The sequence below is a fragment of the Bubalus bubalis genome, chromosome 1 (genome assembly GCF_019923935.1).
Source record: "Bubalus bubalis isolate 160015118507 breed Murrah chromosome 1, NDDB_SH_1, whole genome shotgun sequence".
Classification (NCBI taxonomy): Eukaryota; Metazoa; Chordata; class Mammalia; order Artiodactyla; family Bovidae; genus Bubalus; species Bubalus bubalis.
The window spans coordinates 127,612,009-127,631,589 of record NC_059157.1 but is presented as its reverse complement, the minus strand read 5'-3'; the positions used below and the strand labels follow the sequence as shown (position 1 = coordinate 127,631,589).

Genomic DNA, 19,581 nt, shown 5'->3' with positions numbered 1-19,581 from the left:
CTCAGCATGGAAGTCTTTTACCTCCTTGGAGAGGTTTATTCTTAAATTTTTTTTTGATGCAATTTTAAAAGGTGTTTTTTAAAATATATTCCCTTTCTGCTATTTCACTGTTAGTGTAAAGAAATGTCACCAATTTCTGTTTGTTAATCTTGTATCCTGCTACATTGCTGCATTCATTTATCAGTTCTAGTAGTTTTTGTGTGGAGTCTTTAAGGTTTTCTATATATAATATCACATCATCTGTGTATAATGATAATTTTGCCTCTCCCCTGCCAATTTGAATACCCTTTTATTTCTTGTCTGACTGCTGTGGCAGGGATTCCAATATGATCTTGAAGAGAAGTAGTGAGAGTGGACATCTTCGTCTGGTTCCAGATTTTAGTGTGAAGGCTTTCAGCATTTCACTGTTGAATATTATATTGCTGTGGGTTTGTCATAAACAGCTTTTATGTTGAGCTATGTTCCCTCTATATCAATCTTTGTAAGGGTTTTTTTAAAAAATCATGCATGGATGTTGAATTTTATCAAATGCTTTTTCTGCGTCTGTTGAGATCATCGTATAGTTTTTGCCCTTTCTCTTGTTGATGTAATGTATCACATTGATTAATCTGCATATGTTGAGCCATCCTTATGACACTGGGTTGAATCCAACTTGGTCGTGGTGTATGACCTTTTTTATGTGTTGTTAGATTCAGTTTGCTAATATTTTGTTGAGAATTTTTGCATCTATATTCATCAAAGGTATTGACGTGTAATTTTCTTTTTTTGGTAGTGTGTCTTTGTCTAGTTTTGGTATTAGGGTGACAGTGGCTTCATAAAACGTCTCTGGGAGTATTCCTTCCTCTTTGGTTCTTTTGGAAGAGTTTGAGAAGGATCTGCGTAAGTTCTTTGTCTATTTAGTAGAATTCTCCTAAGAAGCCATCTGGTCCTGGACCTTTTTTTTGGTAGGGATTTTTTTTTAAAAATTACAGATTCTATTTCGTTTCTAGAGATTGGTTTATTCAGACCGTTAACCTTTCTTTAGAAGGTTAGTTTTCCAAGCAGTCATTTTTGTATCTTCTTAACCCTGTTCCAATTCTTTATATACAGAGCTTTGGTTGAGGAATTCTGAAGAGAAGATAGACTCCCAGAAAAACTGACTTATTTTGAGGGTAGAGAGAAAATGATTCTTAGATTTCCAATGAGCAGCAGTTGATTTTTCTAAATATTTCCAGTAGTCTCCACCATGATAAAACTAATCCTCGACCTCCACAGCTTTTGTGTAGGCATTATAAATAGCAGACTTTGTGAATGGCTGACATTCCAGGCAAATGAACCATAAATTTAATATATCTTACTCTTCATCCACTTGCTTGTTTTCACAACAGCCAAATAATTAGCTGTTGTTGCATTGTGCAAGATGCTGTTGCAGGCTTGGAGAATTCATTAGTGAGAAGATACCTGGTGGCTGCCCTCACAGAATTTATAGTCTTTTAGGGAAGATGAGTAATTAAAGAAGTGATTACAACATGATGTGATTGGTACTATAAGGGAAATAGAGTAGGGACAGTTGTTGAGACTGGAAGATGGCTTATTGTATATAGTCATTCACGGATCAAATTATTCAAACTAAACTGAGTTATCTTTGAGTTTTTTTGAGCAATAATAGAACTTTGTATGTGATTTAGAGGAGCCTGCATTGAATCTCATTTCCATAATTATTCAAGGTAAATTGAGAAGCATTGTGATTTAGAATGTCTCTATCATATATAATTCACCTTAATAACCTAAGTAACATTAAGACTTTTAATTCACAATTTTACCTGACCAAAAGGTAGTCTTGGTTTTAAGGTAACATTTTGTGTTGTTGTTCAGTCGCTGAGTTGTGTCCAATTCTTTGTAGACCATCAGGCTCCTCTGTCCATAGTATTTCACAGGCAAGAGTACTGGAGTGGGTTGCATTTCCTTCTCCACGGAATCTTCCCCACCCAGGGATCAAACTTGCATATCCTACATTGGTAGGTGGATTCTTCACCACTGAGCCACCTGGGAAACTTAGCATGCTTTTTACCTGTAGCCTTAATTACAGATATGATTAAATAATGCTACTCTCTTGCCTTTTCTGTTTTCAGGGAAGGTATTCATGTAAATCAAGAATCGCTGCAGATATCTCCCTGTATAATAGAGCAGTTCATTGAGCTCTTGTGTCAGTTCAGCCCAAACCACGTTATTGAGACGCTGCAAGTCCTTGAGTGCTACCGCCTAGAAGAAACTATTCAGGTAAGACCAATGCTGTAGAGAAGGAAAGAGTCAATGTTTATCATTCACTGTTTTACAGATGAGCACAGGGAGATGCATATGTTAAATCAGTTGCCTGAGTTTATGCCCAGTATGTGCTAGCATCGAAGAATGAACCCACTTCATTTGACTCCATGGTGCATGCTTTTCCTTGCTGTGATAAATTGCCTCTCTGTTCACTCTGGTGAAGTCAGAAACAGCACATGCCAATAATTGTTACTAATCAAGTTTCACAGGCATTTTAGCCAACAGGACAAACACAGAAAAAGGAATACAGTAAAAATATTAAAAGTGAAAAACCAAACTCTTACTTGCAGACACTGATGGTTTAGATAGTCTTGTGATAGTGTCGTGAGACTTATGAGGCTAAATGGCAGTTAGCACAGTCATTGCCTTGATTCTCCTTCCTTGTTTTCTTCCATTTCCAAATGGAAATGTGTGTGTGTATGCACATATGTGCATATGTATATATACGCACATGTTCTAATCTACCCTAAGAGGCTAGTATGTTCCCTGTTTAAAGTTGATTTTAAGCTGCCATTATGTCTTTGCCATCAATACTGATGAAACAGTAACCTGTATTTTCTGCATCCACTCCGTTTAAACGCCCCCCATGATTCAGTTCAGTTCAGTTCAGCTGCTCAGTCGTGTCCGACTCTTTGTGACCTCATGAACCACAGCACGCCAGGCCTCCCTATCCATCACCAACTCCCAGAGTCCACCCAAACCCATGTCCATTGAGTCAGTGATGCCATCCAACCATCTCATCCTCTGTCGTCCCCTTCTCCTCCTGCCCTCAATCTTTCCCAGCATCAGGGTCTTTTTAAATGAGTCAGCTCTTCGCATCAGGTGGCCAAAGTATTGGAATTTCAGCTTCAAAAACAGTCCTACCAATGAACACCCAGGACTGGTCTCCTTTAGGATGGACTGGTTGGATCTCCTTTTGTCCAAGGGACTTTCAAGAGTCTTCTCCAACACCACAATTCAAAAGCATCAATTCTTCGGCGCTCAGCTTTCTTTATAGTCCAACTCTCACATCCATACATGACCACTGGAAAAACCATAGCCTTGACTAGACAGACCTTTGTTGGCAAAGTAATGTCTCTGCTTTTCAATATGCTATCTAGGTTGGTCATAACTTTCCTTCCAAGGAGTAAATGTCTTTTAATTTCATGGCTGCAGTCACCATCTGCAGTGATTTTGGAGCCCAGAAAAATAAAGTCAGCCCCAGTTTCTACTGTTTCCCCATCTGTTTCCCATGAAGTGATGGGACCGGATTCCATGATCTTTGTTTTCTAAATGTTGAGCTTTAAGCCAACTTTTTCACTCTCCTCTTTCACTTTCATCAAGAGGCTCTTTAGTTCTTCTTCACTTTCTGCCATAAGGGTGGTGCCATCTGCATATCTGAGGTTATTGATATTCCTCCCGGCAATATTAATTCCAGCTTGTGCTTCTTCCAGCCCAGCGTTTCTCATGATGTACTCTGCATATAAGTTAAATAAGCAGGGTGATGATATACAGCCTTGATGTACTCCTTTTCCTATTTGGAACCAGTCTGTTGTTCCATGTTCAGTTCTAACTGTTGCTTCCTGACCTGCATACAGGTTTCTCAAGAGGCAGGTCAGGTGGTCTGGTATTCCCATCTCTTTCAGAATTTTCCAGTTTATTGTGATCCACACAGTCAAAGGCTTTGGCATAGTCAATAAAACAGAAATAGATGTTTTTCTGGAACTCTCTCTCTTTTTTGATGATACAGCATGATTAAATTGTTCTAAATTATGAAATATTTCAAAATATACAGAAGTGTGCAAAATATCAAATACATATATGCCCATGAACCCAACTCTTTAGATATTAATATTTTGCCATACTGGCTTCAGATCTTTGTTGTTTGTTTTAGAAATAGGAGAAAATCATCCTTTATCTATCATGTCTCCCCTGAGGTTTCCACCAACCTGAAGATGGGAAGTTTCTTCTTCCCATCCTTTTTAAAAAATTTTATATATGAATTGAATTTACCTATAAAACACAAGTTACAGTTTTGTATGCTTTTAAATTTTGTATTAACGGCATCATACATAATAATCCTATTGCAAATTGCTTTTTGTTAATTTTTTGTCTATCAGTTTTAATGCATGTAGCTGCAGTTCTTTCATTTTCTTTTTATGATGCAAAAATAGTTTATTATGACACCATTTATGTAAAATTAGGTAATATTTACAATTTACAATGGATCAGCTATATCCCATGGGAATCTAGCATGTCACGCAAAGGAATAAATATTTTAACAAATAACACTTGAGTTGTCGTGAACAGTTGATCAGAAATTTTGTTTTTAAAAAAAGAGCCTCAAACTCAACAGTAAAAGTTTTGTATTGTCAGAGTAGTTCTTTCATTTTAATGTCCATTGAATGACCATGCCACAGTTTATATATTTCCTATCAGAGTGTTGCCAGTTTTTTACCATTATAAACAATGCCACTCTGGACATCTTTGTACATATCTTCTACGTACCCATCTGAGATTTCTTTTAAGTAATATGTGTGAAAGTGGAATTCTTTAGACAATAGAGTAGCTTAATTCTACTCATATTGCCAAGTTAATTTCTTACTTGTTTCCATTCTCATCATTAGTGTTTGAAATGTGCTATTTTTTTATGTCCTTGCTGATTTCGAGTATTTTAGACTTCCTAATTTTTGCCAGTATGATTATTACATTGCTTACTCATGACGTTGCATATCTTTCCATATGTTTAGTGACACTTTGGATTTTCTTTTCTCTGAATTGTGTATTCATATCATTTGTCCAATTTCATATTAAGATTTTACCCTTTCTTACTGATTTCTAGAAGTTCTTTCTAATTTCTGGATCTCTAGTTCTTTACTGATTCTGTGTGTTGGAGATGCCCTCTTTCAGTTTGTTACTGCATGTCTTTTAACGTGTTTTTAGTGACTTCTATTTTAATTTATCAGTCTTTTCCTTTAGTGTCAAAATTTTGTGTGTGTGACCTTTATTTCCTACTTTAATGGCATAAAGGATATCCTCTTATATGAGTTTTGTAGTTTGAGACTTTTTTCATTTAGGCATTTAATACATCCGGAATTTATTTTTGTAAACTGATCGAGAGAGGAATTTATATATATATTTTTTCCATGTACATGGTTAATGGTCCATGTGGTTTTTTTTTGGCTGTGATAGGTCTTCATTGCTGCACAGGCTTTTCTTTAGTTACGGTGAGCTGAGTCTGCTCTCCAGTGGTGCATGGGCCTCTGATTGCGGAGGCTTCTGTTGAGGAGCATGGACTCCAGAGCACACAGGCTTCAGTGGTTGTGATACATGGGCTCAGTAGTTGTGGCTCTTAGGCTGTAGAGCACAGGCTCAATAGTTGTGGCGCAGCAGCTTAGGTCTTTAATCCATTTTGAGTTTGTTTTTGTGTATGGTGTTAGAGAATGTTCTAATTTTGTTCTTTTACATGTAGCTGTCCAGTTTTCCCAGCACCGCTTATTTTTTTTTTTAATTTAATTTTATTTTTATACTTTACAATATTGTATTGGTTTTGCCAAATATCGAAATGAATCCGCCACAGGTATACATGTGTTCCCCATCCTGAACCCTCCTCCCTCCTCCCTCCCCATACCATCCCTCTGGGTCGTCCCAGTGCACCAGCCCCAAGCATCCAGTATCGTGCATCGAACCTGGACTGGCAACTCGTTTCATACATGATAGTATACATGTTTCAATGCCATTCTCCCAAATCTTCCCACCCTCTCCCTCTCCCACAGGTCCATAAGACTGTTCTATACATCAGTGTCTCTTTTGCTGTCTCATATACAGGGTTATTGTTACCATCTTTCTAAATTCCATATATATGTATTAGTATACTGTATTGGTGTTTTTCTTTCTGGCTTACTTCACTCTGTATAATAGGCTCCAGTTTCATCCATCTCATTAGAACTGATTCAAATGAATTCTTTTTAATGGCTGAGTAATACAAAAATATGGAACGCTTCACAAATTTGCGTGTCATCCTTGCGCAGGGGCCATGCTAATCTTCTCTGTATCGTTCCAATTTTAGTATATGTGCTGCCAAAGCGAGCACCCAGCTCCGCTTATTAAAGAGACTGTCTATTCTGCATTGTGTATTCTTGCCTTCTTTGTCATAGATTGGGTGACCATATGTGTGTGGGTTTATCTCTGGGTTTTCTGTCCTGTTCCTTTGATTTGTATTTCTGTTTTTGTGCTAGGGCCATACTGTCTTAATAACTGTAGCTTTGTAATATAGTGTTGAGTCAGGGAATCTGATTCTTCCAGCTCCTTTTTTCTTAAGATTGGTTTGGCTATTTGAGGTCTTTTGTGTTTCCATATAAATCATAAAATTTTTGCTTCTAATTCTGTGGAAAATGTCGTTGGTAATTTGATAGGGATTGTGTTGAATCTACAGATTGCTTTGGGTAGTATAGTCATTTTCACAATATTCTTCTAATCCAGGAACATGGTATATCACTCCATCTGTTATTGTCATCTTTGATTTCCTTCATCAGTATCTTATAGTTTTCTGAGTATAGGTCTTCTGCCTCTTTAGGTAGGTTTATTCTTAGGTATTTTATTCTTTTTGTTGCAAAGGTAAATGGGATTGTTTCCTTAATTTCTCTTGGTGATCTTTCATTGTTAGTGTATAAGAATGCAAGAGATTTCTGTGCATTTATTTTGTATCCTGCAACTTTACCAGATTCATTGATTAGCTCTAGTAGTTTTCTGATCCTAAAAGACTAAAGGCAGCTAAAGGCATCTTTAGGATTTTCTATGCATAGTATCATACCATCTGCAAGCAGTGACAGTGTTACTCTTTCTTTTTCAATTTGAATTTCTTTTTATTTCCTTTTCTTCTCTGATTGCCATGGCTAAGACTTCAAAGACTATGTTGAATAATAGTGACCAGAGTAGACACCCTTTTCTTGTTCCTGATCTTAGAGGAAATGGTTTCAGTTTTTCACCATTGAGAATATTGTTTGCTTGTCATGAAAAGAAAAAAGTGTTGGTTGCTCAGTCATGTCCAACTCTTTGCAACCCCGTGTCCGACTCTTTGCAACCCCATGGACTATAGCCCTCCAGTGTCCTTTGTCCATGAAATTCTTCAGGTAAGAATACTGGAATGGGTAGCTATTCCCTTCTCCAGGGGATCTTCCTGACCCAGGGATCAAACCCCAGTCTCCTACATTGCAGGCAGATTCTTTACCATCTGGGCCACCAGGGAAGCTCATGGACTTGTCATATATGGTCTTTATCTTATTGAGATAAGTTCCCTCTATGCCCACTTTATGGAGAGATTTTTTTTTTCTTTTTATCGCAAATGGGTTTTGAATTTTGTCAAAAGCTTTTCTGCGTCTGTTGAGATGAACATACAGTTTTTATTCTTCAGTTTGTTAACATAGTGTATCATGTGGATTGATTTATGAATGCTAAAGAATCCTTGCCTCTCTGGAATAAATCCCACTCAATCATGGTATGATCCTTTTAATGCATTGTTGGTTTCAGTTTACTAGTATTTTCTTGAGTGTTTTTGTGGCTATATTCATCAGTGATATTGGCTTGTAAATTTTTTTTGGTAGTGCCTTTGTCTGGTTTTGGTATCAGAGTGATAGTGGCCTAATAATATGAACTTGGCAGTGTTCCTTCCTCCGCAATATTTTGGAAGAGTTTCAGAAGGATAGGTGTTAACTCTTCTCTAAGAGAGCAAGAGAGTTCCAGAAAAACATCTACTTCTGATTTATTGCCTATGCCAAAGACTTTGACTGTGTGGATCACAACAAACTGTGGAAAATTCTTCAAGAGATGGGAATACCAGACCACCTGACCTGCCTCCTGAGAAATCTGTATGCAGATCAAGAAGCAACAGTTAGAACTGGACAGGGAACAACAGACTGGTTCCAAATAGGAAAAGCAGTACGTCAAGGCTGTATATTATCACCCTGCTTATGTAACTTATATGCAGAGTACATCATGCGAAATGTCGGACTGGATAAAGCACAAGCTGGAATCAAGATTGCTGGGAGAAATATCAATAACCTCAGATATGCAGATGACACCACCCTTATGACAGAAAGTGAAGAAGAACTAAAAAGCCTCTTGATGAAAGTGGAAGAGGAGCATGAAAAAGTTGGCTTAAAACTCAACATTCAGAAAACGAAGATCATGGCATCTGGTCCCATCACTTCATGGCAAATAGAAGGGAAACAATGGAAACAGTGAGAGACTTTATTTTCTTGGGCTCCAAAATCACTGCATTTGGTGATTGCAGTCATAAAATTAAAAGACGCTTTCTCCTTGGAAGAAAAGCAATGACCAACCTAGACAGCATATTAAAACAGAGACATTACTTTGCCAACAAAGGTCTATCTAGTCAAAACTATGGTTTTTCCAGTAGTCATGTATGGATGTGAGAGTTGGACTATAAAGAAAGCTGAGTGCTGAAGAATTGATGCTTTTGAACTGTGGTGTTGGAGAAAACTTTTGAGAGTCCCTTGGACTGCAAGGAGATCCAGCCAGTCCATCCTAAAGGAAGTAGTCCTGAATATTCATTGGAAGCACTGATGCTGAAGCTGAAATTCCAATCCTTTGGCCACCTGATGCGAAGAACTGACTCATTGGAAAAGACCCTGATGCTGGGAAAGATTGAAGGTGGGAGGAGAAGGGGATGACAGAGGATGAGATGGTTGGATGGCATCACTGACTCGATGGACGTGAGTTTGAGTAAGGTCCTGATGCTAGTGATGGACAGGGAAGCCTGGTGTGCTGCAGTCCATGGGGTCTCAAAGAGTCAGACATGACTAAGCAACTGAACTGAAATGCTTGATAGAATTCACCTGTGGAGCAGTCGGTACCTGGACTTCAGTTTGTTGGACGTTTTTAAATTGTAATTTTGGTTTCGGTACTTGTGGTTAGTCTGTTCATATTATCTCTTTCTTTTTCAGTCTTAAAAGGTTATATCTTTCTAAGAATTTGTCCGTTCCTTCTAGGTTGTCCATTTTATTTGTATATAGTTGTTTGTAGTAGTCTGTTATGGTTCTTTGTATATTATTGGTGTCGGTTTTAACTTGTTTTTCATTCTGCTGTTAACTCCTTCTTCTGTATTTTAAATTCTTCTTGTATTCTTCAGCTTTGATAATCCTCTTTTCTATTTTCTTTTTGTTTCTGTTATCCCTGTGTTCATCTTATTTTCCCACGTTCAGATAGCATTTTATTAGTAATGCTTTGAACTCTTTTCAGGTAAATTATTTATCACTTTTTGTTTCCCATCCCCTTAATGAATTTTTCTCTTTCATCTGAAACACATTCCTCTTTTTTATATCTTGTTTGACATTCTCTGTTTTTCTCTGTGAGATTATGTGAAACAGTTCCCGGTCTTGAAGGCATGTCCATATGTGGGAGCATCCCTATGAAGTCTGCTTGTCCCCAGTGGCATCGGTGGAAGAGCTAAATTTAAAGTGAGCGTAGGCTGCGTCCTTCCCTGTTCTGTGCTATCAGGCTCTGTATTGCTGGCTTGCAGGGCTAGAGTCACTGCTCTGTCAGGGGTGATGCCAAGGCCTGAGGGTCTGGAGCAGGGTTTCTTCCCAGTGTGATGGTGATATTCGCCATGGTTCGGGGTATGGCTAGGACCTGAGGGCTTGGGACTGCACTTCTAAGATTGTTCCACCTTTTTTTTTTTTTAAAATTAGCAATTGTTATTTACTTACGGCTGTGCTCAGTCTTCATTGCTTTCATTGCTCTGCGTGAGCTTTCTCGAGTTGCAGTGAGCAGGAGCTACTCTTGTGGCTGTTCTTGTGGTACATGAGCTTCTCATTGCAGTGGCTTCTCTTCTTGCAGAGCACGAGCTCTAGGTCCCCAGGTTTCAGTAGGCGTAGCGCACAGGATCAGAAGTTGCTGCTCGTGGGCTGAGGAGCACAGGATTAGTAGCTGTGGCACACTGGCTTAGTTGATTTGCAGCATTGTGGGGTCTTTCCAGACCAGGGATTGAATCTGTGTCCCCTGCATTGACTGATGGATTCTTAACCAGTGGACTACTAGGGAAATCCAATTTGTGCCCCCTTTTTTTCCTGGTGCGCACACATTGGGTAGAGGCAGGGTCAGGGCCAGAGTGGCTGAAGCCACACTAATAAGCTGGATCCATTTTTACCTTTGTGCAGTTGCATCAGCAGTGGCAGTCTCCTCCCAAGTTAGAGGCAGGCTGAGGGCCTGAGCTGGTTCCGGTCTTTCCTGATGCTTGCACTTAATTGTGTGCAGGCAGTGACAGACACTGACACGGCCGGAGGAGGGGTCAAAGTCCAGGCAGCTGCTGCTCCCTCGCAGGTACAGGCATGCACGCCAGTCCCTGCAGTGGCTCTCCGCTCTGGCTGGATGCAGGGCCATGGCATGAGGTGGCTCCGCTCCCTCCATGGCCACTTGGGCTCATTGGAAATGAAATTTCTAAAAGGAAATTTTTTGAAATGACTTTTAAAAGATTGATTAGTGCTGGTATGTGCTGTTAATTTTTGTGCATTGTTTTCCAATCTTGTATTTTTTTTCATTCCCTCATCAGATGTCTGGGAACTCTGGGATATTACCGAGCAGAAGCAGTGAAAATATGCATTCTCTCCTTATTTCTGATTTAAAAAGTTGGAGAAGGAAATGGCAACCCACTCCAGTATTCTTGCCTGGATAAGTCCATGGACAGAGAAGCCTGGCGGGCTGCAGTCCATGGGGTTACGTGACTGAGCAAGTGTGCATGAGGATGGAGGGAGATGGGTTGGTAGCAATAAACTGGTAGAACTAAAAAAGATAAATAATAAAAGGGGATGTGTCTAACATTTTATATTAAATATGGTGTTTATTTTAGGATTCTAATAGATGATTTTTATTAAACTAAGAAAGTTCAGTTACCAGTTTGGGTTCCAGTGTTTTGTATTGTTTTTATTTTTGTCAGAAACGGGTGCTGCGTTATATTACTTGCTCTGCATTTATTAAGATGATTACATCTTCCCTCTTTGATCTGTTCACCTGTTAATATGTTGTTTGTGTCTTTCTTTTTTCTGACTCCTGAGAAAGTTTAATTCTAATTTATTAGTCTTTTCAAAGACTAACGTAGGATTTTTTAAATCTCACTGTTGTTTCTTTTTATGACATTCTTTTCTGTATTTATTTTCTTTTTTCTTGGCTTAACTGATATTTCTTTTTTAACTTATTAGAAACACCTGGTTTATTAATTTTTATTAAGATCCCACAAGCTAATTTATAGTGTTTTCATTGTCATTTTGTTCTAAATATTTTATGAATAATTACACTTACCAATTTCTGGTGTATATTATTACTATTTATGTGTACATGTTACTTTTTGTTCAGTGGATATGCATAATTCAGGTGCATAACAACTTTTTAAATAAGTGAAAAGAGAATGAATGACTTTGGTTCACTTGTAGTCCCAAATAGGCCACTCTAAGACTAGAAAGACAAATATTTGCATGTTATGCTGTAGAGCATCAATAATATACTGTTTAGCATATGAATTCATTATTATCATGGAACTTTTTCATCCTTAATAGGATATTTTGGCTCCACAAACAAGATTTTTCAACAAAAACTCTCTTTTTTTTTCTTTGCTAGATTACCCAGAAGTATCAACTTTGTGAAGTCACTGCTTATCTATTAGAAAAGAAAGGAGATATTCATGGTGCCTTCTTAATAATGCTAAAGGTAACATGTTACTCTGTTTGCTTTGTCATATTTCTGTCTAGCCCTCTATCCATTTATCAATTTATTTTTTTTTCTTGAGATAAAATTGACATATAACATTGTGTAAGTTTTCATCAGTCAGTTTCTTACGTTTCAGAGTAAGTTGCAGACAGCAGTACATTTTATCCCTAGATATTTTTATTATGCATGTCTTTAACTTGAGTCAATCTATCTTTGTATTTTTTTAAGGTAAAATTTACATCCAACAAAATCCTCCAGTTTTGAATGTACCATTTAATGAATCATAACCAATGCATGCACTTGTTTAACTTCAGTGCCTAACAAGATAAGAGAACATTACCTTCAGCCCAGAAAGTTCCTTCACAGTCAGTTCCCAATTCTGTCCCCTCAGAGAGAACAATTTGAATTTTTTTCTCTTTGGATTAGTTTTGCCTTTTTTGTTCATTCATACTAATGGAATCATCCCATAGATACTCTTGTATAATCCTTCTTCCATTTGGCATAATGTTTTTAAGATTTATCTCTGTTATTACATGTATCAGTTCCTTTTATTGTTGAATAGCATCTAATTGTATGACTATATCACAGTTTATCCATTCTCCTGTTGATTGACACCTGAGCTATCTCTAGTGTTTTGCTATTATGAGTAAAGTTGCTATGACTGCTTCTGTACAAAAATGTTTTCCTTTCCTTGGGGTCAATACCGGGGAATGGAATTGGTGCCTCACAAGATAGGTAGAGGTTTAGTTTTATAAGAAATTAGCAGACCTCTTTCCACAATGGCTGTAGCATTTTATGTTCCACCAATAATGTATGAGAGTTCTGATTGCTCTACATTCTGACAGCAGTTGGTGTTATATCACTTCTGTAAAAAATTTCTTTTAATTGTTATAAAATTTACCATTTCAGTGGCATTAAGTATATTCACATTGGTATGTAACCTCGCCACCATCCATCTCTTTTTCAACTTCCCAAACTCATTAGACCAGTTATTCTTCCCTGCCTGCTAGCCCCTGGCAGCCACCATTCTACTTCAGACTCTGGGAATTTGATCACTAGGTACCTCACATAAAAGGAATCAAATAGTATTTGTCCTTTTGTGTCTAGCTTATTACAGTTAGCATAATGTCTTCAAGATTTATTCATATTGTAGCACATGTCAGAATTTCATTCATCTTTTAAGGCTGAATAATATTGCATTATATATACTACATTTTGTTTTTCCATTCATTCAGCAATGGACACTTGGGTTGCTTCCACATTTTGATTGTTGTGAATAATGCTGCTATAAACGTGGGTGTACTAATATCTTCTTGAGTCCTTGCTTTCAGTGGGATTGCTGAGTATACACCAGAACTGGGATTGCTGAATCAAATGGCAGTTCTATTTTTAATTTTTAAAGAACTGCCATACCGTTTTTCTATAGCGACTATTACCATTTTACATTCTCACCAGAAGTGCACCAAAGTTTCAATTTCTCTTCACCAACACTTGTTATTTTTTATTTTCTTGGTGATAGCCATCCTGATGTGTATGATTATATATCCATTTTTTAAACATTGTCATCTAGCTAGGAATAGATTAGGGATAAGAAGGGGATGACAGAGGATGAGATGGTTGGATGGCATCACTGACTCTGTGGACGTGAGTCTCAATGAACTCCGGGAGTTGGTGATGGACAGGGAGGCCTGGCGTGCTGCGGTTCATGGGGTCTCAAAGAGTTGGACACGACTGAGTGACTGATCTGATCTGATCTGATTTATATTTTAAAAAATAGTTCACATTAGCTTCTAGTTTTTTTCTAGCCATATAATTATGAAACAGGCAAGGAACAGTATTCCACAGAGAATTTGTATAGGCTCTTAACCCCTTTTAATCTCTGGGTTACTCTTTCATCTCTTTTTTTCCTTGCAATTTATTTGTTGATGATACCATGAACCCAATTTTAAAGGATAAGTAAATGTATTCTTGGCATGGATGGGAAATGGAGAAGTGGGAGATCTTTTCAGGGAATAAGATGATCATTTGCAAAATACAGAGGAATACAAACTGCTAGGAGATGAGCCAGTCACTTTACTAGGGCTCAGCTATCAGTGTATAAATAGGCAGGTCAGGCTGGAAACAAAGACTTGATTCCAGATTTGGAAAGATTTTGTAGGACATGCTAAAGAATTAGGGCTGATTGTGTTTTCACCCAGAATGAACTAAAGGTTTTTGAACAAGAAACTGATGTGATGTTGTTTCATAAAGACTGCTCTGTTGACTAGGAGGATCTGTGGGATGCAGAGAAGGAGGAAGCAGAGAGCACTTGCAAGGCTATTGCAGCAGTGAATCAGGAGGGCTTGAGTGGGTGTGACGGTTCTGGTGAAGTGAAAAGAGAAGGTGGATTTAAGAACTTACTGATCATTTGAATATAGTATGGGGTGAATGAGAGGGAGCAGTTAACAATGATTCTGATTTTTAGCTTACCATTAGCCTATAAAAGACCTCAAGGAAAGCAAATTTGGGGTAGAAGGGATGCATTAAAGTCAATTTCAGTCTATATTAAAAAGCCTTTGGAATATCAGTTAAGAGTGTCTGAGGATCTAGAATTCAGTGGAGTAGTGGATGCTACAACTGCGTATCTAGAAGATGTCACACCCAAGGCTGTGCCCTATGCTGTCGTGATAGACTTGTCATGTCCTTTTTTATTTGCACCCATCCCTTTTTCTCATAATTGAGTGTGAATTTTATTCCCTTATCCAAAGCATGGATTAACCCTAATCCCCATTACTGTGCCTAAAGAGTGTCAATGATGACTGTGTGGTGGTATAACAGAAGCAAAAGTGGGGCAGAATAAGTGATATTTGATATTTTGGGTCACTTCCAGTACTACTAGCTATGCTTTCTGTATACACCGATGTTCTCCTCTGAATGACAGAGATCATTCTTAAAAACCTTGTTTCTTGGATTTTACCTTTAAAATATGTTAATTCAGGTGTTGGTGGATTAGAAATATAAAATGTTCCTTTTACCTCCTAGAGACTACAAAGCAAACTTCAAGAGATAATACGTCAAGATAAAAGTAAGTTCTTGAGTGTAATTTGCAATTTCTTTTTCTGTGGACCCCATGTTTTAAAATGTATTAAATGAAAAACTACATTTATTAAGTAATAATTACATTGATCTGTATATTACTGTTTATCACTGATCCAAATTTTGACTTGTTTTCAAGGCTCATAATAGGAAGTAATATAAACCATTGTGCTTTTGTGATGCTAATTGTCAGTACTAGATGTCATTTCATTATACAGAAAATTAGATATATTCTTCACTGGTATTAATTAATTTTTGGCTATACTTTTGTTCTTATGTATTGGTTATTATAAAGGAGATATATAACTAACATTTTAAAAATTACTGTAATGTGCTGAACAACAACAAAGCAGAGCTTCTAATTAGTAAGTGATAGCCAATGTTTCTGTTTTGAACTTACATGATTTTAGCAGAAAGCAGTAAAACTTGAAGTTAGAATGTTGAATGACTTTGTCACAGATAGATATGTAATTTTTATTATATTCCTTGATACTAAAAAATTATTTGTTTTGTAAAAGTGTGGTAAAATAAGTGCCACATAAAATTCACTGTTTTAACCATTTTTAAGTGTACAGTTCATTGGCAATAAGCACCTTCACACTGTTGTGCAATCATCACCATCATCCATCTCTAGAACCTTTTCACCTTGCCAAATGGAAATTCCGTGCCCATCAGTTACTCCTTATTCCCTCCTCCCCACTCAGCCCCTGGTAACCACCATTCTGCTTTCTGACTTGATGAATTTGGTTACTCTGGGTTAGGTATCTCATATAAGTAGAATCAAGTAGTAATTGTTCTTTTGTGTCTAGCTTATTACACTTAGCATAATGTCTTCAAGATTTGTCTGTGTTGTAGCACATGCAGAATTTCACTCATTTCTAAGGCTGAATAATGCTCTTGTTTTATGTATATGCTGCTTTTGTTTTCCCATTCGTCTATCTACGGGCACTTGGATTGCCTCTCCCTTTTGACTTGTGATCAGTGCTGCTGTGAACCTGAGTATACAGACATCTCTTTGAGTCCTTGCTTTCCCTTCTTCTGGATATATATTGCTGGATATATGGATTGCTAAGCTAAATGGTGGTTCTGTTTTTAATTTTTTGAGGAAACACCATGCCATTTTCCATAATGGCAATATCATTTTACACTCTCACCAGCAATGCACAAGAGTTTCAAGTTCTCCACATATTAACTAACATTTGTTATTTTCTGTTTTCTTGGTAGTAGCCACCCTATTGGGTATGAGATAGCATCTCTCTTGTGGTTTTGATTTGCATTTGTGTAATGATTGGTGATGTTGAGCATTTTTTTCTTGTACTTAATTGCCCATTTTCTATATCTTCTCTGGCGAAATGTCTGTCCAGATCTTTTGCTCACTTTTGAATTGGATTATTCATTTTCCTATTCCTTAACATTTTCAAAATAGTCCTCCCAGAGTTCAGAGAATCACTGGATAGGTGATCTTTAGATTGTTTTACCTTTTTAACTCACTAACACATTTCTTGAATTCCTTGGCCCACACAGTCCTCTAAACATCTTTACCCTAATTCCCCATAGAGTATTTGTTCTTAGAATTTCCACAAACAGATGACTTGTCTTTATGTAGTTCAACTAAGCATTTAGTTACAGTTTTTGTGCTGTCAGTAAGGGTTCAATTTGACTGCTAGATTGGTTGCATTTATAGTATTTTTCTTTTTCAGTTTTCTGTTATGAAAATAATTTTTGCAGACACTACATGAAAGATTATGGGAAAAATAAGAATGTTTCCCTAAATCACTACAGTGATTTGCAGGTGATATGTCTAGGGAAGCCAGTGCTTTGAATTCCAATGAAGATAAATTTCTCAGTAATAGTCTCATAACTACCATCTACTGTCAGATTCCATTTTGACAGTGTGCATTGGTGGTATAGTAGTAAGCCTAGCTGCCTTCCAGTTTTGACGGTGTGCTTAAGAATTTTGGAGGATTTGGTAATTGCACAACAGTGAGCTAGTTCCTGTGGGTTACACACAGATGGCTAAAACATCGTCCTCATCCAAAGAGCTAACTCGCTTGAAGGAGACAGATATGTTAAAAAAAAACAAAACTTCCAAAGCAGGTAGAGTCAAATACTGTAGTAGAGATGCAGTGAGAGTGACAAAGGCTTGTGCACAATTGGGGAACTGTCTGTAACTGCTTTTCTTTTGTGGAAGATGCAACCTTGGAAGTAATCATGACTGGAATAATGAGTAGGAATTTGACAGACAGAAGCAAGGAAAGGAAAGGTGCTTCTGGGTTGAAGAGAACATGAACATGAAAGTGCCTGACTAGTGACCTTGGGAAATAATCTGGTGGGACGATGCCCCAGGACGTTCACTGTGCTTACTTAGGAGCAGAGGTTTATTGACACTCTATTGGTAAAAGTTAGTTTTTCATGGAAGAGACTCATGTTTGGACTTGTGTTTAAGAGAACTACTGTTGTTTAGCCACTCAGTCATGTCTGATTCTTCAGCAACCTCAGGGACGGTAGTCTGCCAGGCTCCTCTGGGATTTCCCAGGCAAGAATACTGGAGTGGGTTGCCATTTCCTTCTCTGGAGGCTTTTCCTGACCTCCAGTCAAACCCATGTCTCCTGCATTGGCAGGCGAATTCTTTACCACTGAGCCACCAGGGAAACCGTAAGAGAACTGTAGTGGCAATATAAAAGGGAATGAGGAAGCCGAGATTTGGAAGTCAAAAATTAAGCTATAGTGCAAACGAGGTGATGAAAGGCTCCATCAGGTAAAAGCCGTGGATATATGGGAGCATGGATATGGAATTAACAAAATAAACTATTTATTTGAATGTATGGATGAAAGCATTAAAGATGATGAAGATTTATAAACTGGTTGACTTAAAGGTCATGGTTCTGTTAGTTTGGAAATGCAAGGGGTTGGAGCATATTTGAAGTGAGAGAACTGGGCTAGGTTTTGCACATAGGAAAGTTCAAAGAGATTGCCGGACGCCCATGTAGAAATGGGTGCCTGGAGCCTGGTGAGAATTCAGCCTGCAGATTATGAAAGGAACAAGGGCTGGCAGTGTATATATGAAGGTTATCAGCAAGGACATAAGAGGTAAAACCAGAAGAGTGGCTGAAGTTATTGAAAAAGAAATGAAGAGAAAAGTGCCTGAAATAGTATCTTGAAGAAATACGTACATTAAAGAAATAGAGGGAGACCTGTAAAAGATATTTCTACTAACAAATCCACAAACAAATAATTGGGGATTTTTCCATAGCTAAAGTACATTACAATGCTAAGTATTAATATGATGTGCTTTCTATGTCCTAGGAACGTCAAACATTTACATAGAAAGCTGTTGCAAATGATTATCTGCTTTTTAATCTACTAAACCTCAGTATCAGGTCTTACATATGATTATATCATTGAAACCTAAAAATATGCAGAGAAAAGAATGTTTCATTTTTTACAGAAGCTTTGAGATTATCAGTATTATACCCTTGAGTGATGTTAACAATTTTTCTGACTCTAGATACCAAAGAGGATCCCTCATTGAAGGATGTTGAAGAGACCATGGTAGAGACGATTGCCCTCTGCCAGAGAAATTCACATAATTTGAACCAACAACAGAGAGAGGTAGGAGAATGACTACAAAGCCTTTTAAAAGTCTGTTCTAGTCTGAAACTAGAAATTAATTCTATTTCCACTGCCCTCTCAGCTACCTGAATTCTATGCAACGGGATTTTAATCACCATTCAGTGTTCCCAGGAGTATATGACTCCTAAAGTTATTATGGGAAGGGCCTGTCTGCTTTGTTCTCACAAAAAGCTTTATATTCTTAGATTTGACTGTGCTGCAAAACTTAGGTGTGTGAATACTAGATGTCCTTGTTCTCTTTGGACAGAGATTTTGTGTATTCTGTGTAGTGGTACTATGGATGTGTCATCCATTTATCATCTCTTTTGTTCCCTGGAGATAAAGTGAGTATGAAGAACTGGAAGAAAAGCCTCAAGGGATACAGAGAAAGCTGAAAAAGGTCAAAAAGGCTACCATACAGTACTTCTCAACCTTGGCTGCACATAAGTCACCTGGGGACCTTTGAAAACTCCCAGACTGTACCCACGATCAATTAAATTTAAGTCTCTGGGGCTGGACCCCCATCATCAGTGTGGTTCTGTTTGTTTGTTTGTTTTTCTGTTAGGAGGAGAAGGAAAGACTGGCTTTATTACTTTGCCAGGCACAGGGGGACACTTAAGGTTATAAATTTTGAACACCCTTTAGAATATAAATTGTGTATAACAAACTCATTTACATAATGGATGTGGGTTTTTTATTAAAAAACTTTGAGTGAAATGATGCATACCCATTATTTTTGTAATCCAGCAATACAAAAAGTTATACAGAAGGACATTTTTAAAAAAGTATCCTGTATCTATCATATCACTCAAAAATAACCATCATTATCATTTGGTGAATATCACTGTAGATATTTTTTTCATCTGCCTAGGTTTACATAATTTTAGAAAA

General features: G+C 37.6%; 1 protein-coding gene and 1 non-coding gene across 12 annotated transcripts in view; one reads left to right on the top strand and one right to left on the bottom strand.

Moving 5' to 3' along the window:
* Positions 1 to 19,581, top strand: part of VPS8 (VPS8 subunit of CORVET complex) — a 302,528-nt gene that overhangs the window by 187,417 nt on the left and 95,530 nt on the right. For all 11 annotated transcript variants that reach the window (XM_025287194.3, XM_025287196.3, XM_025287177.3 and 8 more), the window contains 4 exons: positions 2,112 to 2,259; positions 11,914 to 12,003; positions 15,025 to 15,067; positions 18,587 to 18,690. In XM_025287194.3, the coding sequence (XP_025142979.3) occupies positions 2,112 to 2,259; positions 11,914 to 12,003; positions 15,025 to 15,067; positions 18,587 to 18,690 (385 nt within the window). The remainder of the gene's footprint in view (positions 1 to 2,111; positions 2,260 to 11,913; positions 12,004 to 15,024; positions 15,068 to 18,586; positions 18,691 to 19,581) is intronic.
* LOC123464608 lies at positions 6,270 to 6,376 on the bottom strand. The gene has a single exon (XR_006639640.1). It is a non-coding gene; the product is annotated as a U6 spliceosomal RNA (small nuclear RNA).